Source organism: Falco biarmicus, chromosome 9 (genome assembly GCF_023638135.1).
Source record: "Falco biarmicus isolate bFalBia1 chromosome 9, bFalBia1.pri, whole genome shotgun sequence".
NCBI classification, from domain to species: Eukaryota; Metazoa; Chordata; class Aves; order Falconiformes; family Falconidae; genus Falco; species Falco biarmicus.
Window position 1 is genome coordinate 17,573,698 of NC_079296.1, and position 23,275 is coordinate 17,596,972.

The window sequence follows — 23,275 nt, forward strand, 5'->3', positions numbered from 1 at the left end:
TCATGGCTTTTCTTGCCGTGTTGCTATTGATGCAGCAAGGAATCCAAGTAATCTCTCACTCACCAAGTGTGAGGGCTGAAAAACAACTGGCTGAGTTTGATAGAGTTGCTCGTTAGATTCCTACAGCTGGACTCTCGGGGGGCATTCCAGCCTCCAGGAGCTGCAGGCTTCTGCTGCCAGGAGCATGGGCCTTTGCAGTGCTGTTGTCAATTGAAAATTCCAGGCTTTGATGCTCAGGTTTTTATGTAGCATTGACACCTGCTGTCACCTACAGAGAAGTTCTCCCAGTTCCCTTACAAGGGCTTTACCCTGTAGTACTTCCCGGACTTAGCAGAACAAGGTAGCAGCCTAATGTTCAGTGTCTTCCTGATTGAATTCCAGAGGTTGTGTGTGAGTGGAAGTTCCAGCTTCACATGCTGAGCTTTCTTTTCTGACGTTGGTATATATACGTGCACTGACGGCTTTTGTCAAAAAAGTTTCCTACTGTTTGTTTTGCCAATTCTCACCTTTCAACCTTCCAGTTCTGACTAGCAAGGCGACCTGGCTACTGGTTCTGTTACAGTCATGTGCCTTTCTGATACCTGGGTCAAATGACTCCTTTTTACATGTGCCAGTTCCTATGCAGCAGACTAAACCCCATTTTTAATACATTTCAAAACAGTTTTCAGGTAATATTTTGTGCTTACTGCTTTCCTTGTCTCAGGTGTGACCTGCTTACCGTGAAGTTGTTACTAAACAGCTAGGTAAGAAGATGAGGTTTAATCCCACTGTCAAAATGAAGTGTGAGGGTAAGTGCCTCATGGGTCAGTTATCCAGTAACTGATGTATCTCACTAGAAAAGGTATTTTTGCGTTTTGATACCACAGAGCTTCTGATATTACAAGAGCTTAGAAGGGGGTGTTTGCTTCCACAGCTTTGAAGGGATGTCTGGGATGGGGTAGTTCTGCAGCAACGTGCTGTCAGAGGGAGTTACCAGATTTGAAAATGACAACTTCAGCTCAATCTGATAAGGACATCCTACCACATCTGACCTGAGCGGGCGATTTGTTTGCCACGAGTATAAGCGGTAAGAACTAGCACAGCATAGAAGCGACGCAGGCGGTGGGAAGGAAAGAACAAACAAGGAGAATACACCGCTGCCCCTTGCTGCCTTCAGTGAGGGACTACCACCAGCAACCCAACCCTGACGTCTAGTGCCCCCCCCCCCCCAACACTTATTACTAGTACCTTCATTATGTTTTAATGCTTAAACCTATCACCTCAAAGATGTAGCATAATCCAAGGTAAAGCAGGAAGTAATTGTGTAAGTGACAACCTGTAATGGATGAAGTGCAGGAAACTAATGGAGCACCAGTAGCGATGGTCCTGGGACTCTCCTCCTCCCCCTGCAGCAGCATGTGAAAATAGGTTATTTGTGAAGTGCTTGTTGGAGTGAGAGCTCCAGTGCTGCCACAACAGTGACTACGTAAACGATGTTTTGCTTCCAGTCAGTGTAAGGCTGCTTATCCCTGTGGGGCTGCTGCTGGGCTGGGGCTGGAGCGCGCCCGGACAGGAGGTGCACAGCAACACTCCTGCTGTGGCACAGCAGCTGGGCACTCCTGCAGTACAGGGATGGCCCAAAAGCCATCACCAGTGGAAACCGGTCAGAATGAGCCTGTAGCTACAGGTGGTGCGCTGTGCCAGCTTCTGCAAGTCGACAGGTCTGCGGGCAGAGGAAGAAGAAGCCTTTGGACACCGTTTCTGTGGCGTTGCAAATGTAAGTTAAACACCTTTGCTGACCTCCCACCTATCAGCTGTAAGGCCGGCAGTAGGCTTTTCAGTTTTTCTTACCCTTGTACCAGCTTAGGGTCTGCGACATAACTCCAAATCATCACAAAGAAGAAAAATAAGTAGTACATTTATTGAATCTCCACTTACTACTACTTCTAGCCTTTATTCAGACACTTGTGCTCAGCTTCGAGAGCCAAGAATTTCTTCATTATCATTCAATGTGAATGATGCTAAATGTGAATCCAGTGCAGGAAGTCGGGCTCTTCTCTCTAACAGGAGTGAGAGAGGGGTTTCTAGTCTTTTTGTCCTTTTTTTGGCTGCACAAAATAACCCTTTCCAAGGGCACATGAAATAAAATACTATATTGCATACTATATACATTTACGTACAACGGTAAATGCACCATTCATTCAGAAATACACAATACCTAAGGCTCAACGGAAAAGCTTGGTTGAAGCATCTTCTCTCTGGATAGGAGAAAAGGAGCTTGTGACAGTTGTGGAAGGTCCATAATCCATAATCTGTGTTCATATGGATCCTGCCCCTCTGTTCTCTGGAACTGCAGCAATCTCCAAGGACCACCTGTGCCCAGGAGGGAGAAGCCTATGGCTCAGTGACAGAAGACATGTGCAACCGTGATGGAGGATCTCCTCTGAGAATAATTATCCAGCAACCGCAGGAGGCAAAGCACCTTAGTGTACTTACTTGACTGTGTGCAGAAGTAGTAAACTAAACAGCTCCCTTTGGATTTAGGAAACCACTTCTAAGTCCAAGCCTTCCCTTTATATCTGAAAGATTCTTACTTTTAACTGTTTTTTGCTTTTATCCTGGCATTGTTGGGACTGCAAGGGGATTAAAACAGGTGCTAGCTATCAGCATGAGGTAGGGGCCCTGGAGCTGTTGGAAAGAGAAAAATGTTTCTTTCTTTCTTTTTTTTAAGCTGATCAGACATGGGGAACTGAATTGTCTGCTTTCAGCTGTATCAACCTTATTTTACAATGCCTGAGCTTTGCCTCCCCCAGCTGCTGGGCTTGGACTAACACGTGCCTCCAACGTGCTCTAAGGAGACATACTGCTCCTTGGTCATCTTTTGAATTGTGTAACATCCCTGCAGAGAAATACTTGCCACAAATGGCAACCTTTTCCCTAAGATAACAAATCAATTCTGTGTGTGTGTCAATAGCTGCAGCTTTGTCTTATCTCCCGTGGCCTGTAGGCACTGGCCACTGTATCACACCAACAATGCTGCAGCGAGATAAGGAGAGCCAATCTTACATCTACTCTGGCTGTCTTGAAGAAGGTGCAGTCCCCAACAGCCACGCACAGTGGCACTGTGAGTAACCACCACGGCCACTGTGCTCTGCACGGGGAGGAACAAGGTGTTCTTGTACCTTGCTGTTGCCAAACAGACTACTGGATAAAGCTGGGGTTCACTGGACTAGATTCCCCTTTCACTAAGCTGCTTCTCTTCTCTCAGCAGTGGGCTCAATACCTCAGCTCTTAAGTCTTTACTTCTGGACTCAGAGGAGTAACACACGTTAACCCTCCAGCTACTGCCTGTTTCATACACTGAGAAGAGTATTTTAAACATAAAGTGTTACCCGTGCTCTCTCCCCTGCTTAAAGTAGGGCAGGCATTCCAAATCCTTCCTGTAAATAAAAGTCAAAGTGTAACGCACCATTCACACTCCAGACTGACTTGCAGGCCGTGCCCCAGGGCAGTGCCAAAGGCAGCAGCCCCTCCCGGGGGTAGGGAAAGGCTCCACATGCACATTCTCTGCTCTTGCTTGTTTGTCCAGTTGTTTTGGCTTGACAAGAGATGGCATCTTAGCACACGTAGGAGTACCACACATCCCAATGGCACTGGGGGCACGGGAGTCCCTCTCAGCTCCAGCTGGAGTTCTGCAGTTCCTCTCGGAGCCAGGTTGGAAGGGGCTGCCCGAGTCTGTTCATCAGCTTGGATAATTCAATGTTGTGCTCCCGGTAGAAGTCTCTTAGGAACAGCCGTGACTGTGTGAGAAATACAGACCACATTAGCATGGAAGAAGATGTTACCTTTGACACATGTTCCGTAGATCACCCAGGATGGAGACGGTAGGAAAAGCCAGGCTGGTTTGTGGGGATGTTTCTACATCTCTTGCTTCCAACAGATTTGAGACAGGTACTCACCAAGGAATCCATATCGGGGTATTTTCTTCCTTTACTCTTTCCTAGGCATTTAGTCTTTCCTCCGTCTAGCAGCTGGCACCAAAATCCTTTTGCTTCATCAAATCTGAAAAAGGACACTTGTCTTTAAAAGATACGACCACATGCCCAATTCATAGCAGCACAACTTAAGTAAATCCAGAGGGTATTTCCCATTTTAGTGCCTTACAAATTGGGTTTGGGTTTTCTTTCTTTTTTTGTGGTATTGGCTCCTTTTTTTTTTTTTTTTTAGCACTTATCTTCTTTGACAAGAAATCCATTACAACCATGACTGTTTCAGCTTTATGCAAATTTCAGAGGTAACATGGTGTTACCAATATTTGCCTGTTAATAATTAACGAATGCTAATAATAATCAATGTTTTAGTGTATGTAAATTCTTTTAAATCTCATTATTGCTGAGAAGTATTAGAGAATCCCCTGACCATTTATAAAGAATCACTGTTTCTTTTCTTGCTAAACCACAGGTAATCAGGCAATGCCGGGAGCTGGGTCTGGGCTGTCCTGTCCCCTCAACTGGCCAAAGGTGAGCTCGAGGTGTAAGCAAGTCCCTCTACCAAACTCTGGGGCAAGCTGACCAACACCATTTATCTTCTGACCCTGGCTGACAGGTGCCAGCCGGTACCACTACTGTAAATAGCCTGTTTACCATCACCCTGTGCCTTTCGGCAAGCAAGGCTTTCAAGTAACTGACATTTCTCTAAATCTGCCCTCCCCTGGGCAGCCACATGCCCCCCGCCTGGAAAACCACTGCAGGAGAAGGGAATGGGTTCTCCCCTCAGTTCAAGGGCAGGGCAGGTGTGGTATGCCTGCGCACCACCTGCTCCCTGAGGCTGCCATAGCAAAGATGTAAAGACACAGGTTTCAGCTGCAAAGGACAATGTTCAGGATCTCCAGTGGGTTTGCAGAGTTTCCACTGAAGACTGGTAACAGCCACAGTTCACCTTCAGGTAGCGCTTACCTAGTCACGTTAAATGTACTTGCACTGTGGGCAAGATCACAGTAATGGCTGAGTAACGTCCTTCAGCTTACTAGCAGTGAGGTAGTGCCTCCACCACCGCTTCCCCAGATAGCTCTGGGCACCTGTCAAGTCCATGTCTTCTGTAATAACAGGCTCTTTACCTCAGAACTGGGCGATATGTCCCTAATCTCCATCTGGTTGAAGACAGGAGCAGCCTGTCACACATTTTTTTATCATCCCTCCTCTACTTTGTCAGATACAGGTGTAACACAAAGCATAAGGAGTGCTAATAATTCCAGCACCTCTTCTGAAACCACAAATGAAAAACATAATTACTGCTGTGAGCAACTTCATGCTTCCCTGTGACAGAGCCAAAACCACCCCTTCCCCTATCATTTCTGGAAAGACTAAGCTACACTTCCAGCCTCAGTTTAGCACCACATGCTATCCGAACCTATTTCTAGGGTTAGGCATGCCTCTGAAACCTTGGCAGGTCCTGTAGTCAAGGGATAAAAGCTGTTCTCCTCATCAAACACTTACTAGATCACAAACAGAAACAGTTTTCCTACCTGAGGGCCTGGGTGTAGTTGAAGAGCGGTGTAACTCCCAAGAACTTCTGGATGCTGTCCATTACAGAGGCAGGGTTGTGTCTCAGCTCCTGACCGTCCACAATGAGAAGCTGAAAAGACAGCAGCTGCCTTAGCCCCCCAAGAGCCTGTGCCGAACAACACCCGAGCGAGTGTCCTGGTCTCCACACTGCCCCTGGCCTTTGTCCCTGTGAGCAAAGGCTGCCAAAGCCCGCTAATTCTGGAGCAACATGGCCTGTTTGCCACCACAGATAGAGACGTTACGATACGGGCCACAAGTACCATAAACCAGAAACATAAACAGCTGATCATGACAGGCTTTGCTTGACAAACCTGCCCTTTGGCCAGACCCCCTGCAACTAAGCACTAAGGCCCAGCAGTAGCACGAGTTACAAATGGTCTCTGAAGACCTCATGTATTCTTTTTAGATGTCAGCAGCCACCGTGCTAAGTATTCTGTAACCTACGATCGCTCTCCTATTAGGTGTATGACGGGCAATAACAACTTTAGTGCTAATAAATTACCTACTCCAAAGAACAGCACAGAAAAAGCCACGTGACCTGAAGCCTGGGGGATGCAGGTGACCCCGACCCATTGTAAGTACAAGGGTGGCGTGCCTGGCTCTACCGCTCCTCACAGCAGTAACCCCCGGGCGTAGTAAGGCAGTGAGATACGAGCCCAAGAATATTTTCCCATGTCTCTCTCAGCCTTGGCAGATCTGTCATGTCCAGTTTAGGCTGCTGCTTTGGCAGAGAATTAGAGACTAAACGGGCATTTTAAGCCTTTGCCTGATTACTGACTGACTGAGGGTAACCCCAGCAGCAGAAAGGAAGGTGAAAGAAAACATCCTGACTCACACGCTGTTAGCTTATACATTTCTTGGGAGTTTAGAGACAGTAACGGTCTCGGTCCGCTTGTCGACTTTCTGTGAATGTATACACAAAATACAGAATCCTGACATCTCTGCAAGTGCAGTTTCCCTTCACCAGACAGCTCAAAGCTTCACAACGCAGGAACAAGAGGCAGAGCCCAAGACCCTCTCACTAAAGCGAGGAAAGGGCAGTCAGCAGCTGAGCACCCCCTGGGGCTGCGGAGGGGCCCTGGGCTGCTGGCTGCAAGATGAAAGGGAGGCAGCGCCAACGCTGCTGTTCTCGCCGACCTCTGGGAGGTCACAGTACCCTGCCGCACTCCGTTACTTTCACAAATACAATAAAGTGCAAAATTGGAGAACTGCAAATACAATAAAGTGCAAAATTGGAGTACTCAAGCCTGATTTCTTACCAGCTTATAACAGGAGGAATCAAGCGGTGGCTCTTGTTTCAAAAGACAAGGTGAAAAGAAGGGGGGGAGTACGTGCATGTGTTACAGTTCGCTCTCCTCTCCACTCAACCTACAAAAACCTACAAAGGGCTCCACGAGAGCCACTACTGCCAAAGCTCCTACCTGCCCCGAGGGGTAGTACGTTAGCCAGCGCTCTAGGTGTGTTGAGTACCAGCCAGGGAGCAGGCATCGGCTTTGCAGGTTGCGCAGTTCCTGAGGGGCCTGGGATTTCGCAGAGATCACTTGGTAGAAGGTGTAATTGAGTGCCACGGGGTCACTGTGAGCACGCTGGTGCTGAAAAACGTAAGCTGAATTTAAGAGCAGGAACACAAATTCCACCTTATACGTGTCTGTGCAGACGCCACCGTGTTGGCACAACCGCCCACCAACACTTCCGTATGTAACTGCCCACGCTCCGCAGGCGGCGGGCGTCGCGTCCCCCGGCCCCTCTGTGGACGTGGGTCCCTGGGCGTTCTGCCTCAGCCCACCGTCCCATCCCTCCAGCCCTCGCCCAGGAGCGGCAGGGAAGTTACCTGGTACCACGAGTAGGCTCGGTCAGCAGGGTTGATCAGAACAGTAATGATTTTGGCTCGAGGCAGCAGGGCCGCACCACGTTTTGGTACCACCTCTGTGTCAAAGTAATTGGCACTCTTCTCAAACATGAAGTCTGTGCTGGCGTTGGAGGGGATGGGAAAGAATTCCATGTACCTGCCAAACAGACAGGGTGCTGGTGAGCAGCATGGCCCAACAAAGAAACGGCACACGACAAAACGATGCCCTTGCTTCTCTCCAGCAGACGCTGTCCGCAGAACGAGCGCGCTTTGCCAGTAACAGCGAACGGGCACGCAGGCGCAGAGCTGGCAGAGGTGGGACTTGGAAAGGGGTGGCGGAGCACAACATGGAAAGCTGGAGGTGATAACAGGGTAAGAAAGTATTTTGCCGAGAGCATGTTCCCCGGGTCCTTGCACAGTGGAAGAAAAAGGCTGAGGGTCGCATCCTAGTTACAAGCTGTAGCAGAAAAGAGGTTTTGTCCCAAGATTAAGGTCAGAATCAGCTGCCTGCCCTGCCACTGTCTGCTTCTCTAAACCCGGCTAAATCATTAGTCTCTTTGTACCTCAGTCTGTAGCTGAGACACAGGGTAAAGAGCTCTGCTCGGCCTCACAGGAGCTTCTCAAATTAGTAACATGGAAGCTGTAAGAGATTCGAGTAATGGTACGGTAGAGGGTAATGGGGGGACAGGGCACTGTAAGACTGGTCTCTGCTGAAATTTAAGCTGTACAACAAACTCAATTTGCTGCTAAACACAAAGATTCTTGTCTTGCATGTGGTGCTACACTCAAATCAACTTGGATGACACTTGAGGGGATGCACATAAAAGCCTACGCTTTCTAGGCTGATCAGCTAGTGCAGCGGCTCTGTTAGTGCTTGACTCCCGTGAGCTTTGCTCAAGTACCAGCCATCTCCCAGTAGCTTTTCAACCGTCCTCTAAATGATCAGGGAAGTCAGACAAAATCTCCCACAGCTCACAGGCAAAGAAATCCCACAGCAGAATGGCTCACTGCTGCGCAGCTGTCCCTCAGAGCCCCCCAGGAGGGAGTGTGGTGCCACAGTCTATCCCAAATTAATGCTCTGAGCAAGAAACACCTTAAGAATTTCTCTGCCTGGGAACACAGTGGCATACCAGTGGCACAGTGATGCCAAAATTCCCCTGCCAGATGGAAACACTATTATAATTCCGTATTTTTACCAGCAAAGATCAAGGTATTCACGTAGACACTGGCACCGCTGAAAGGAACACAGGGATGGCTCTGAGTCTAAAGGGCCCAGGACAACAGTAGGGATGTTGTCTCCTCCATACTGTGTGTCTTAACTCGGAAACCGCAAAGAACTTTTTAATGAGCACACTGTTGTCTGTTTTGCATGTCAAATGAAAAGAAGTGCCATGACAGCAGTGCATCTAACAGAGACTCTGAATTTTTAAAGCTAAATCATTGCCTACAAATGATGGTAAACAGTCGGTAAAATCAGAAACTACCTGTCCTGCTCCCAGGACTAAGCAGTTGGGTTAGCAGGGAAACGGAGAACGTGCAGAGCAACAGCAATGAAACCAGCTGTTCCGACACAGAGAAGCTACTGAGGTGGCTGAGGAGGACATACAGAGAGACTTGGGAGAAGACAGCATGGGTGCACCTTATCACAGAAGAACACGTGTCAGGGTTCTTACCAATCGATTCCTTTATGATAGTTGGGTCCATTAAAAAACTGGATCTCCTCAAAGGTGGATGGACTTGGGAAGTTACTGGTGACAGCTGGATGCATGGTCAAGAAGAAGTGCACAGCTGTTGTGCCTGCAACAGGAACCGGTTAACAGGACCTGCGTCACACATGACGCTTAGCTGAATGAAAGGCTTCACGTCTGCTGCCACCGGTCCCCAGGCGGGCACGTGCCCGTTGTGCGGGGCTAACCCACCCCTCAAATCATGCAGGTTTGTGGCACCAAGCACTTTGGAATTGAACTTGGCCGACCAGTTCAATCCCACAGTTCAGCTCATGCAGCTGATTTAAGTCACCTCCTTAGCCTGCCAGCAGTCACCCATGCCAGCTACCTGTCATGGCTTTTCTTTTCCCTGGTGGCACAGCCGTGCTGCCACGTGGCAGGACCCACACCTACCTAACGGGAGGTACTGCAGGGCAGCAGTGCGTTTGGGAAGGAGATGTGCTAGGGACAACATTAGTGTCCTCCAATAGAATTGAGCTACAGGTGCCTTGGCCTGCCTCTGCCGTAGCCAAACCCAATAATCCCGCTCGGCACGCAGCCGTAGGGCTCCCGCAGGCCAACAAACCGGCCGAGAGAAGGGCTTTCTCACTGCACCGCTGCGAGCACCTGGGCTGCAATACGTGCTCATGCTGCGCACACGCCACCGGAGCTTCGCAGTGACACAGGCAGCAGCTGGGCTGGGACAAGCTGCTTTTCAAGGCCAGGGCTGCCATTTACGGTGTGTGGCTAGCAGCTGCTGTTCCGCGGCGCTACAGAGAAAGCCAAGGTTTGAAGATCAGGCTTTGGCTGACGAGATTTTGCTCTCCCCGGTCTAGAAGGTACTCCTCGATACAGTACGTACAGCTGTGTCACTGCCAGCCACAATGCCACAGCAGTTACGCAGTGGTGACAGAGGTCAGACAAAAGAGGATCTCCACCTCCCACTGACAGCAACATGGAGCATGCGGTGGGTACACAGAGATCTGTTGCAATAAAAGCACCCGGGGGCATTCATCATAACCTTGGCTAAGCGCGTGCGTTTAGTCCTGCTGACAGCTTCTGTTTGTGACATGCTAAGGAAGGTCAAAAACACCAGAAGACAACTCTGCAAACAGGGCTTTTCTCTGCAAATCAGGACTGAGCCAAGCAAAGTGCCAGGGTGCACAGTACTGACAGACTTGCCAGATTTAGGTTAGAACAAATCAGAGATTCTCTGAAGGGTCCTCCGCGGCCGTTTGGCAGCTTGCACAAAGGGCAGCCCTACAGATCTACGGCGCAGACCTTTCCAGCTCTCCTCTCTGGAGGAATGAGATGGAAAGTGCAATCTATCTTTAGATAAAGCATTCACATTACCAGTTTTCTGAGGTCCCACAATGAGGAACTTGGGGAGTCGATCACATGTCTTCTCTTTGGACCAGATATCCTTGTGCCTCTTATCATCACAGGGGTTCTGCAGCACAAGGGACAGGATTAAGCATTACCACAGGAGCTAATGGAAAGGGGCAGAAAAGCTAGAAGGCCAGTCCTCTTGGGAAGATGCAATTAGCATATGAAGAACAACTCTCAGCCACACTGCTGCTCTGCCAGGCATCAAGAAGAGTTAAGTAAAAACATGGGGGAATGTTTTCAAAAGCTCTTAAGTGACACGGGAGCCAACATCCCTCTGAGAGTGTTAACCACAGGCCTTGCCCCGTGTAGCCACGCTGGGCTGGGCCATCACGATAGTATAGCTCAGCATCTGTGAACTTCTGGCAGACAGACAACTCTATCACCTTCAGTTAATTTCATCTGCTCATTACCATGCAGAGAGCTGTGGCACCGGGATAAAATGGAATAAGCATGTTTTTGTTTAATGAACATGAATTCTGCGGTGTGAAATTACTTTAAGATTAATCACATTAACATGCTTGCAAGCTCCTCTAGCAACAAACAGGGTTCTTCCTCGCACACATAACATTTCACAGCGGCTTGCTCTAATATAAGCCCTTTAATGACCCAAACACCCGCAAGCCTGCCCCCCGGTCACTTATGACAGCCATCCCTGTCCCCATGCTCACACCGTGACTGTGTCCTACTGCTCCTCCTCCCCATCCCTTTCACCCTGTGATTTGCCACTTGCAGCCTCAAGCCACAAAAGTTAAACATAAAAGCTTTATGCACCACCCCTCCGTGCCCTCCAGCAGCAGCCTTGCCGCACTTCACATTCTCCAGTTCTTGGAAAACCACTAGAAGCAGTTAAAGCTGCCTTCTCACCTGCCACAAGGGATTCTTCTCCTGCGGAAAGATTTCGAAGTACTTCTTTGCAAGTTGGACAGGGGGTAATGTTTGCAGGCGAAGGTTGGTCCAGCACTGCACAAACTTGACCAGGCTCTCGAAAGTGTACAGTCCCAGGCGGTCATTCCCATAGTTAGACAGGTGGGTCATGAAGATGCTGATCTGAAAACAGGAAAGATATGGGATACTCATAAATCAGGTAACAGTACTGTTTCCTCCTAGCCGGACTGTGCTGTCGGCAAGAGGCCATTCACATCTCAGACTGCCCTGATGAACGTCCATCTGCCAGGACACAGCGCTGCTTTGATGAAAAACAGAAGGATGTAGCCCTTGCGAGACAGGGGGAACTCGGGAGAGGAGGGACACAGACCTCTCAGCAACCCCCGGGAACGGTGGTAGGGTGATATCTGAGCCCCATATGTGAGTCCAGAACAGTTTCAAAATCCCATTCAGGTGGCTTTGGGACATTTATGGGACCAAGAGTTAGTCAGTGAGTCCCTCCTAGTCAAAACCTTGCAACTCCTCTTTCCTGGGAGAGCAAGAGGCTCCCCCCCCACCCCCCCAGGCACAGCCAGGGCAGCTCCTCCAGCAGCAGTGCCAGGGCAGCAGGCTGGGGCACGGCAGTGCAAGGGGCACCTTCCACAGCAGGTATTTTTAGGCCCACAGCCTGTCGGCTGTCATTCACTTTGGAGCTGGCACCTCAAGTGTAAAGCAACAACTGGCAATTCACACTTGAAAATACAAACAAGCGTACCTGGGGATCCAAACAAGGACTGCAAAGAGACACTGCACTAGGAGCAGACACCAGCTGATGAGGCTTTAGCTCCAGCACAGGCAGCCCCTGAAACATGCCCTGCCAAGCCTGAGGATGTAAACCCTCGGGCAAAGTGGCACCCATGGGAGCCCCCCCAGCACTGCAGTGTGCAGGAGCTGTGTGTTATCTCTGCCTTGCCAAGCCATCTCCTCCCTCAAGCAGATAGGTTTCTCTCTAATCTGTTTTTCAGTATTTTAACTTCTGGAGAAAAGAGTGCAAAAGCCTGCTGTCAGCTTGACTCTGGTGTGTGGCTTTGACAGCTCCCATGGAACTGGGCATCCCAGTGCCTGTAACACAAGGGCACTTTGCCAGGCACAAACTGCAGCAAGGCTACAATTTAGCAAATAGAAGCAGAACACTAAGACCACTGGAAGAATGACTACAGGGATGATTTCGCACTCCCCACCCCGTGTCTGCTAGTGCAGGGAGTGGAAGGAACCTCATGTGCAGTAGGGGCACCCACTGCAGCACAGTTCAGGGCTGAATCCTGGTGATGCCAGGTAAGGTCAGCAGGCAACAAAAGGCTTCCCTGGCGGGGGGCAGGAATGGCTTTCCCACTCACACTAGGGGAAGAGCAAAAGAGGGGAGCAGGATGGTCTTGGGATGAAGACATTTGCTGGCACTCAGGAGGTCTGCATTCAGTTTTCTGCCCGGTGTCACCATGGACCAGTCTCAGTGTGATGGAAGGTACTGACAGAGAGTAGCTGTTCATACCTGAGCCATCCCCAAGATGTTGTGAAATTAATTTGAGCCTGTCCATAAGGTGCTCACACCCCAGGGTCTTTGGGTAGGCAACAGAAAGCAGCGGTAGGACTCTGGGACACACAGAACGTAAGTGGAATTACAGATTTATCACGTTTCTCTGCCTGTGCGATTTTCCCTTGTGGTTTCCCACTGAGCTGACAAAGAGGCCGTGCCAGGCTCTGGCACCTACACTTCAAAGAGCAGTGAGTGCTTGCTGCTGTTGTGCAAAAAGGATGTGCTAAATACAACACGGAGCAAAGGGCAGAAAGATCTGTGTAACTGCAGGGCCACGTCACGGAGCACGTGAGGCAGCAAAAGGATGCATCTCCTATTTTGCCCATTTCTAGGAGGCACTGGGAAGGTGGTGTGACAGCAAAGGGTGGCTCAGCCCTTTGACTTGGTAGCGAAACATTTAGAGGAAAATTCTGCTGCATGAAGCGCCTGGCTTCGTTACACTGATGTTAAACTGGCACAAACCAAGTACGGTAGCAGGGAGGACACAGGTCCCCACCTGGGGCTCCTTCAAGACTTCCGGAATGAAAAAAGCCCACACGTGATCCACGTTAGCAACTGCATTTCAAGACTTGACTATGTTGGGTGAAATGGCTCACACAGGTAATGCTGTCACCTGCAAACAGTCCCAAGGAACTGGATGGAGAAGGCAAGAGCCATTTTCCAGTACTTCTGAGCATGCAGTCACGTCCCGTAACACACACACACTGTTTAACGAGGCCTGGCAGCTCGCTCTGCCTTGTCACAGCTACTGCTGCCAAAACAGCTCCGAGCACTGCTTCTGACATAAGCTACACTCAAGTCCCTTCTCTCGCTCTCTCCCATCCCCACCCAGTGACTCTGGGGACTGGCTTGGTAATAACAACAGCCTCCTCTCCCCCTCCCTTCCACTGTCAGCACGCCATGATTTTCCCTTCCTTCACACTGAGGAAAGATGAGAGAAAAGGTCACAGAGACCCCAGAAGACAGAAACAGGAGGATACGAGCATCCTTGCAGCACCTAACAAGCAGCTGCGGGCGCAGCAGTAAGCTGCCTGCATGGTGTGAGCAGTGCACAGCCTGTCTGCCAAGAACCCACAGCTATTCTCCTTCCTGACATCAGAAGCTCAAACATCTTCTGTTTGCACTGTGGAGTTAATCACATGCATACAGGCTCGGAGACTCCTGCGTGTGTAGATCCACTCAAGGCGGGCTGGAAGCACCAAAAAGGACTGAAAGCGCCTGGCCCAAGCCCGCTACGGATCACTGCTGGGGCCACGGGGCCGGCCAGCTTCCCATCAGGTCCGTGAGATGGCTCTATCAGTGAGAGGAGGAATGCAAGGGTCTGAGTCGCTGTGCAAACACGAGCAATGAAGAGGAGCTTAGAGCACAGCACTGCACTGCTGACAGAGAGAGAAATGCTCTACTGCCAAAAGGAAGCAGAAGTGTAAACATTGGAAACATGTGAAGGGACCTGAAAGTGTTTTAAAAGTCATCACGAAAAACCAACAGTAAATCTTGCAAGTAAGTTCATCCTGTACCCCAGGCCAATCTTCCCAAACTTTTGGGTCGCAGATCACTGCCAGCTGCTTCAATCATCGCATGCTTATCAGTGAATTTTAATGGGTAGCTCTAGAAACTGTTTCTATGAATTCCTTGCCACAGCCTCCTAGACCAGCAGTGATCTCTGGGTTACAGTCTGGCAACTGGTTTTGCAAGAGAAACGTAGAGCTCCAAGTTTCACAGTGGCTATTTCTGCAGGCATTCTTTAAGATCTGACAATTATGAAGCGGGACAAGGTGGAATTCACCCAACACAGAGAAACTGAAGCTCAGAAAAGCAATGGCCACAGAGAACAAGGCGGTTCCTTTCCATCAGACTGATCATTCCATACATAACGCAAGGAATAGCCGCCTCCTTACTACAGACTTCTGTTAAGCAGGTAGATTTGCCTGTTGTGTGTAAAGGTAAAAATACCATCTCAGGTGACAGGGACAGAGGGCTGGCTTCCAGATCTCCAGGACAGAAGTTTGGCTCCCAGACCTGGAAGTAAGAACACCCACAGCCTTCAGCTAGGGCTGTCAGCCCCATACCTTCCGCAGGTTGCACACCAAGCCAGAGCCGCTGCAGGCTAACCTTCAGAAACACAGGGGCTGTTTGTAAACTACAGCCTGCCTGTGTGTAAACTACAGCCTGCCTGTGTGATGCACACAGTGCACGTTGCAAGGGTCTCTTCACTACCACAGTTCTGCTCCTAGGAGTGAAGAGGCACTGAACACTAGGAAAAGGAAGAAACAAGAAATGAAATCAAGCTCACTGAGGGGAAAAAGCTTGATTTTCTGATTCACTGAGCCTCTACAGCCCCAACCAAAAGTGGCTAAAGCTGGTATTCAACCCTGCAATCAAGATGCAAAAGGAGGAGGAATGAAGGAAAACATCACGGTGAGCAAAGTCACTGACGTTACACAACAAATCCCACGAACAGGTGCTCAGTGACTGGGACCAGTACTCCAGTGACTCTAGTCAGAAAGAACCTACTTTCTCTCAGATCTGCTTGCATGGCTCCTTGCCCACGCTCAGGCACTGGTGGGAAAGATGTGTGAAGGAGAAGTAGGAAGTCAGAAATTTGGAAGTCGTAAGAAAAGAAGAGATTAAACATCATTATATTCAGGAGTGGCTACAGAGGTAGACATTCTAAAATCGCCATCTCAGCCTGGCAGGGCCATGCCCATTCAGAGACAGGAAGGACAGCAGGTGCCAAAGCAGCTTCACTGAGAAACAAATCCCCATGGGGAATCAAGAAAGTTCCCGTATGATCAAGATGAGCAGCATGGCTTCCTGCTGCAGCCAACAAGCAGGAATGTCAGGGAGCGTGACCTGTGGTTGGAGAGAGCTACGAAGCTTCGTCTCCTAATTCTATACGTTCAGGATTTTCTGAAAATGACTGCTTTTTTCCGTGTCTCTTACCACCTAAGTTTGTCTTCTCAGCTTCAATGGGAAGTGAGAAACTCCTGTGATTTGCCATCCCTGTCTAAGAACTGGAAAGGGACCGCACGGTGTTGAAGGTACGGTGTTAGCCTGGTGGCTTGATGGAACTGTCAAGTACTGAAAGGAGGAAAGAAACACCTGTATCAGACCAAGATCCCCCAAAAATGCCTTAGGGTGGTGACAGCTACATCACCAAAAAAGCACGCAGAAATGGTTTCAAGTGTATAATTGAAAAAAAGGGGAGAACACTTCGTAACGGAAGCCCGGAGAAAGTGATTACCGTGAACAAAACTCATCAGTGAGCCAGGGGAGAAGCCAACAGGCAGCAGATGTGTGTGGAACAGAAGGAGCCAAGGCACATCTCACTTCTGATTCACGAAGATGCAGCAGCCTAGGTAACACCCACTCTACCTCGGGCCACGCTCCGCACGTCACCCTGGCTGGTTTCTATCTGTGGAGTGTTACACTTGTCAACACTCAATAGTGATGCTTCCTTGGCAGTGCATAAAGCAAAGCAGCGTTAACTAGCAAGTACTTCCTTGGCCCTCTTTTTCACACCTCCTTAGCATCACGCTGGAGATACCCACACCGTGACGAGTGGTTATACCAGATCTCCCATAAGATCTAGTCCTTTTCCACATCAGACACGTAAGCTGCACCCGTGCCCCGATTCCCCTCCTTTCAAATGGGCTTACTGGATTCAGGAGCACCGTAAGGAAGAGTTCACCACCACGAATGCTCTTGTCCAACTCCTTTGAGCCACCGGGATACTCATTATAGAAGATAGTGTGAGTAAAAAGACCACATGTCTGTCGAGGCAGAACCTGGCAATATCAGAGAAAAGCAAAGTTAGATAAGGGGCAGATGCAACAGAATCTACACGTGAAAGTGTCAAAGCAGCACTGTATGAATCAATACAAAGAGTAACAAACATAAGCAATATGGGTTCAGAGGACCCTCTTGATATTCCTCCCAACCATTTACTCATCACAGTGCAAACAAGTCAGAGGGATCTCAGTTTAGCCTTGTGCTTGGGTTTGCTCTCCATTCAGTACTGAGCTCTGAACTGCACTGAGAAACACAGAAACTAGCTCTAGCCCATTTTTTTTTTCTCTTTGCTTGACTTAATGATTTTGGAAACACTGGTGGTATTAATGTCTCTGATGCAGGGCACTAGGAGACTGTCCCTTGGGCAGGGAATTAGGCTCTGCTCACCATGATTCCGTTATGGATGAATCCCCGCCGGTACCGGGCAGGCCGCAGGTGTGGGTATTCCTCTGTGCTTGTTACCTGGATGCTCCAAACGGACTTCCATGCCTCATAGAGTTGTGTGTGGACAGGATAAACACCAGAGTGATGGGGGGCTACAGCATAGCCCAAGTCTGTGGGAATCCCATGCTCCTAGAAGCAGAATACGCAGCTTGATCACCAAATATTTGATTAATGTCCTTAATAAGGATCATATTTAGCAATGGACTTCAAGTGGGGCAAGGTGATAGAGTAACATGAAAACTCTCTGGATTGGGAAACCTGAAATGCTGCTTGTACTTCTTATTTTATGCGTCCATAGAAATAGAAGGGCGATTCTGTACCAGCAAGGACGTTCAGCACTGGTAACAGCTGCTGGAAGAACAGTCCTGTAGCTCGCAGGTGTGACAAATCAGATTAATTCACAAGCCTCAGGTCACGCTCCTTGGTTGCTATGAACTAATCAATGCTGTTAAGTGGCATATCTCACTCCCGCTACGTCTAGGTCCGAGTCACTAGAGGAGGAAAACAAAATTTCCTTAACTGATATAGAAGGAAAGGAAGACGATGACTGGGATCTGTCTAGTCCCTAGCAATTCAAAGAAAAGCAGGCGTGAAGCAAGAGGCTATTGAGGGTGAAGATACGGGGCCTGGAGCTATACTAAAACGACAGAAATGCCTGAATTTCATGGGTTATAATTCCACTGTGTGGTTCTGGTAACAATATGAATGATGACAGCTCTGCCCTGGTGGTGTACAATAAAACCAGAGCTCCCAAATGAAGCAATAACCTTCTCCTTCTCGCTGCCAGCCTGTTTTACGTTAAATACGTGGAATTGTGTTCTGTGCTTTGTCTCTCTTTGCAAAAGACTGCACTGTTGATTAACCAGGAAAAGGAGGAGCCTAAATTGTTTCTATAATACTGCAACTGTGCTCTGAATTCAAGATTGTTCCTAATGTGCGTGTTTCATGGGAACACAAGACAGCAGCCTGCTATTCCCAAGGGGATTACCATCAAAAGAACCAAACCAGAGGTGAGGAGGACACTTCTCAGAGAAACACGTATGCTATACTCAACTCTGGGCTGTAAGCATCAGACAGACATTGTTCCAGCAGTGCAGGATGTTCAAGGCTTCCCCCTCCTCTGCCAAAACTGAGGGAATTTCCCCTGCACTTCCCAGATAAGTAATTTCCTTCAGCATTGTCTGGAGAGGCCAGAAGCAGGGCTGTTAGCACACAGAGCATTTCATACTACCAACCAGGCTGACTTCCTCACAAACCCACAGTGAATAAGGATGGAAAAGGAAATGCTTTCTCCCTGCCAGAGTTTGTAAATTAATTGGATTTGGATGGTAATGCTACAAGTTCACACCTCAGCAAACAAGAGCCTTGGGATTTGCACCCTGGAAGGCAGCGGAGCTGCCTGGGGCCATGCAGGTGCCAGGCCAGGCTCCCCCTGCACCGAGCCACGCGCCACCCCCGCCTCTGGGCTGCGGGCAGCAGGAGCCACCTCCAATTTGAACTTTCACAACTGCCTTCCTTACACGCGGCTGAGTTACTAGGCAAGTGTTTGGGTTCAGCGGGGTCAGAAAAGCTATTCCAGAGGAAGAATGTTTAAGGGTCAGTAAAGTAAATAAACTGCGATGCCCCTTACCACAGCAAACTGTTTGTTGAGCTTCATCTGCTCGGCCAGCACGGTGACGTTGTGGAAAAGATGAGGCTGCATGTGACTCCACATGTGAGGGAACCACCAGAACTCCTTCCTGTGTTTGAGCAGCATGTCATCCCCTTCATCTTCCTCATCTGTACCTAGAGAGAGCAGGAAGGGAAGTGCAAAAACAAATGGCAGCAGAGGGGCTCAGTGTTTCAAAGCAGTGGCTAATCCCCTGCAGTGCCGCATCGTTCCATCAGAGCATCAGGCTCTCTAACGCGTTACACGCGCAGATGCACCCGAACGCAGGGGCCATACACAGGCGCCAGGACACGGGGGTGCCAGGGGCTTACCTGTGTGGTAGAATTTCCCTGAGAAGCCCAGGTTGAAGGTGAAGTTTGGGACTAGAGTTCTCAGCTTATTCTGGGTGCTCAGTAAAGCCTGTTTGAATGAAAGAAAAAAAGAAATGTTCATAGTCAGTTGCTCTGTAACGTCTCCCAGTGCTCTACTGGTGCCCAGCTCAGTGTGAAGAGGCATCAGGGGACGGGACTAAGGCATCGCTGCCTGCGGATAAAGCAAGGTAGCCAAGTGCTCCACATACACAGCCTTTACTTGAAGTAGTCCTGCTGTACACTAAATGATGCCTTTTTAAAACCACAGCCAGATGATGCTCTCCACCCAGGGCTTCTGCGCTAAGGCAAAGGGACACAAATCTCACTTCCATGCAGCAGATCCCTTACTCTTTCCAGGTTCAACCTGAAGGCTCCCTTCCCATCCTGTGTTGGTTGGGACTTTGCCATCAAACATCTGCCCTTTCTCTGAGCCTAGGTGTTAACAAAAAGGAGGATGGGGCAGCACGTGGTGCACAGTGGAAGATTAGTCAATATTGTGAACAAAACCTAAGTGATCCAAAGGGAGGGGGGGGGTTACTTAGAACGGAAAGGTGGATTCGCAGAACTACCCAAGCAAAGAATCCTGCCCTGGCAGGGAGGTACCCTGGGCTTTGTGTCCCTTGAAAGCACCAAAATAATTTTGTAGCAGGGAAGTTTCCTAGATTCTGGAAAAAGACTTGGGGGAACTGACATTCACAGTCATCGCGTCTCCTACTGGTTCTCTCTTGCACTTGTCCCTGCTTTAAATGTCCAGATTAATTGCTACAGCCAAAGGGAAGGAGCCTTGTGCCACAAACCCCAAGGTCCAGCAGTGTTACAGAGTAAGACAGCAGGCAGCCTTGACAGAAAAAAAAACCAAACAAGCCCAGAGGCTCAGTATGCCACAGACAAGTAAGATACAAACTAATTGTAGTCAAATCTCTTCTGCTGGAAAACAATAAAAAGACAGAAGCCCTGAGATGCATGCTGTGCTGCTACTGGCACGCTTCAGGGAAAGTGTCTTTGGGGCAGCTCCTATGGGAGAAGTTCTTAATCAAACAGGGAGCTGGCAGGAGGGCTGCTGGCAGGGGACAGAGTGCTCCTTGCCCAGGCAGTTACTTAGATTTTAAAAGCTTTCCTAAGAAACCAGCGGCTCAGTGGCTGCACCAAGGTGAAGGTGATGACCTCTTGACAGCAGACCTGGGCTAGATGCAAACAGACAAGCAACCTGGCATGTAACACCGGGCACAGCATGCAGGCTTCTCAAACCGCGCAGGCAGGTGGCAGATCCTTCTGCATTGGCAGCCCTTCCCCAGCCCCAAGGAGCACAAAGGAGCACTACAATGCTGCCTTCAGCGTGGCTCACACTCTACAGGTGCTGTTTAGGCACTCCGCTCCCTTGGTGGTGGGTCTGTTCACCAAGGCAGACCCTCACTCAGCGGAGAGACCCGCCTCGACACCTACTGCTTAAGGATACCCTGACAAATCACTGCCATCACTCGTATTTCAAAACAGTGTTGACCAAACACCAATCATCACCCAATCTAAAAATGATGACTTCTGTAATTTACTTCAATCACCCAGCCACTGCGAGTGTATCCTGGGGCAAAGCAGCTGAGCGGTTTTACTCCCAAGGCAGGCAGCCCATGACCTCTCACGCACAGCAAGGTGGGAAGAGCAGACAGATTATTCCTGCAGCGCTGCAGACGCTCTCAGTGCCCTCTCTGAGGGAACCAATCCTTCGGGCTTTTCCCTAGAGACAGACCTAATTGCTTCTTCCTCCCCCATGTCCACACAACAGTGATATCAAATGCAGTCTGGGTCAGATTTCAAAGATCCCAGCTCCTCCATGGCCACATGCCCATCCAACAGTAATATTTAGAGATACGTATGGCACATGACATCTCCAGAACCTGTCACAAACCCAGCCAGTGCTTTTAGAAGGTGGCATGTGAGCAGCACTGCTGGCTGAAGCCTCCTTTGCTGCAGAAGATCCAGACCAGGCATGGGAGGTCAAGTCCCCTCACGTAACCCCGTAAGACATCCCACACATCAGGGAGCGAGACAAAGGGCTGTGCATCTCTCCACAGAGAAGCAGCTGTCTGCCCAGCTGGATGACAACACCACATCACATTTGGGACCAAAACCTTGACCACATTGCCCGGTATCTTAGAGAGGAAACTACCACCCTCGTCTCCAGAGCTGTCCCGAGCCTCACCGCTTCTCTCTGCTACCCTGAAAGGCACATCCAGTTCCTCAGGCTCGGGTAGGAAGGTGGTGGGAGGAAAGACAGTGGTTAAGAGGCTTAGCATTCCCCTGCACAGAGGGAGATTTAAAGCCTGGCTGGTGTTACCATGACAACACATCTGTCTGATGATAAATCCCAAAAAGCCCTGCTCCAGCAGGCAGCAATCCTTTGTGTCCAGGGAGGGACCAGGGAGAAACTGGGGGGGGGGGGGGGGGGGGGGGGGCGCAGAAATGCTGAAGCTAATCGCATGCCATCCCTCTGCCGATGCTGGCTCCTTTTCACAGCCACATCCATACGGTGGCACGGCACAGGTCTGAACAAGTGTCTTTCCCCTGCACAGGAGATGAGAGACTAAAGGTGTCAAGTAAAATATCTGGAAATTTGTTTAAACAAATTCTGCATTTGCTGTTCCCTAGCACACTGGTTCAAGGAGGTCTGTGAGCTGTAGTAAGGTGAGACAACACAGACGTGGGAATGGGCCGGGAAGATGGCCCTTCTCCCTGCTCCGGCACCTCTGCACTCTCTTGCTCTTTCATAAAGCAGGATGAGTATGGCAGCACCACCAGTATCTTACAGGTGACTCAAGTGGCATTTCCTTTATATCCGAAATATGCCCTGAGATTCTTAAACGAAACGCAGTCAAGAAATGTGGCGTAGGCTACCCATTAAGATATAAAATAGCTAACCAGATGCAAACAGATCTTCATGTGCATATTTTAAGAAATTTAGCTGCTGACGGGGTACAGGACAGAAGGCTAGCATTTTAGCTACCCTTATCTCTAAAAAACAAAGCTGCTTCTCCTAAAAAACTGCCCCTCCAATCCCTTCAAGTATTTCTGGTTTATATTTTCTAACTATCTTCCATTCCAAAAATCCTTCCCCAATGCAGCCAAGCGTGCCAGCTAGCCCAAGGCCCCTCCCCAGCTCCACTCCCTGTTGGAAGCTCAGCAAGGCTCCCCCCAGGAAGGCACCGATGGGGTCTCCAGGAGATTCCCACCACTGGCCACCAGAACTCACAAGCCACATCAAGGCCAGACCCGCTTCACGCCTGTCACAGTCTATCAGAGACCATCCTCCGCACCCGACGGACCTTTTGGAGGCCTTTAGTGCTTCCTTGGGGTAGCCGTGCTCAGGCCCCGGTGACGGACACTGGCGTCCCGATGCACACTGCTGGACTGAATGCAAAAAAGGTCCAAGCTGCAGTCTGATGTTTGATGCTCATCACTTTAAAAAGGCTTTTCTATAATCTCAAATTATGATAAATATTTACTTCTAAGCAAACTTTAGGGGAAAAAAGTTTAAAATTGTCTTTTGTTGCAGGACATCAGAAAATTAGATGTGATCTCACTGACGGATCTGCAAAGATGTACTCACCTACAAGCTCTTGATGCCACCCAGTTAGAGACAAAAACCCTCTCAATGGGGTTAAAAGTCCAAAAGCAAGGAAAACATCAGGGAAGCCACGGCACTCTGACTGTACCCTCTTGAGGTTGCTTCTAATCCTCCTCTACGACAGCACAATGTCCTCGGCACCGCAGTAGCGTGGGGCTAAACCGGCATGCAACTCTGCTTTTTTAGCCATGAAATTTTTAACTGCCGAAAGTGTTTGCAGAGATTTTAGCTGTTCCAGACAAACCCCAAATATTACCTCCCCTATCTCGGGTCCCGCTAAAAAGAGGCAAAAATAAAGGAGGGAAATAAGGTTGAGAGTCAGATGCTGGGAAGAGAGGATACCAGGAGTCTGGAAAAGAGTGCATGGACAAATGAAGAGAAACAGATGATAGAACATGGAGGAAGAAAGCAAAGTGCCTTGACAGCCCCTTCTCAAACGCTCATGCAAAGCACGAG

General features: G+C 49.3%; 1 protein-coding gene across 5 annotated transcripts in view; it reads right to left on the reverse strand.

Annotated features, from left to right (window-relative positions):
• Positions 1 to 1,881: 1,881 nt before the first annotated feature.
• NDST2 (N-deacetylase and N-sulfotransferase 2) overlaps positions 1,882 to 23,275 on the reverse strand; it is a 136,919-nt gene continuing 115,525 nt past the window's right edge. For all 5 annotated transcript variants that reach the window (XM_056352933.1, XM_056352928.1, XM_056352929.1 and 2 more), the window contains 12 exons: positions 19,162 to 19,249; positions 18,812 to 18,966; positions 17,125 to 17,310; positions 16,605 to 16,733; positions 11,352 to 11,534; positions 10,452 to 10,548; positions 9,066 to 9,189; positions 7,375 to 7,549; positions 6,965 to 7,135; positions 5,504 to 5,613; positions 3,939 to 4,041; positions 1,882 to 3,779 (listed from right to left, as the gene is read on the reverse strand). In XM_056352933.1, coding sequence (XP_056208908.1) covers positions 3,654 to 3,779; positions 3,939 to 4,041; positions 5,504 to 5,613; positions 6,965 to 7,135; positions 7,375 to 7,549; positions 9,066 to 9,189; positions 10,452 to 10,548; positions 11,352 to 11,534; positions 16,605 to 16,733; positions 17,125 to 17,310; positions 18,812 to 18,966; positions 19,162 to 19,249 — 1,647 coding nt within the window. In that variant the 3' untranslated portion in view covers positions 1,882 to 3,653. The remainder of the gene's footprint in view (positions 3,780 to 3,938; positions 4,042 to 5,503; positions 5,614 to 6,964; positions 7,136 to 7,374; positions 7,550 to 9,065; positions 9,190 to 10,451; positions 10,549 to 11,351; positions 11,535 to 16,604; positions 16,734 to 17,124; positions 17,311 to 18,811; positions 18,967 to 19,161; positions 19,250 to 23,275) is intronic.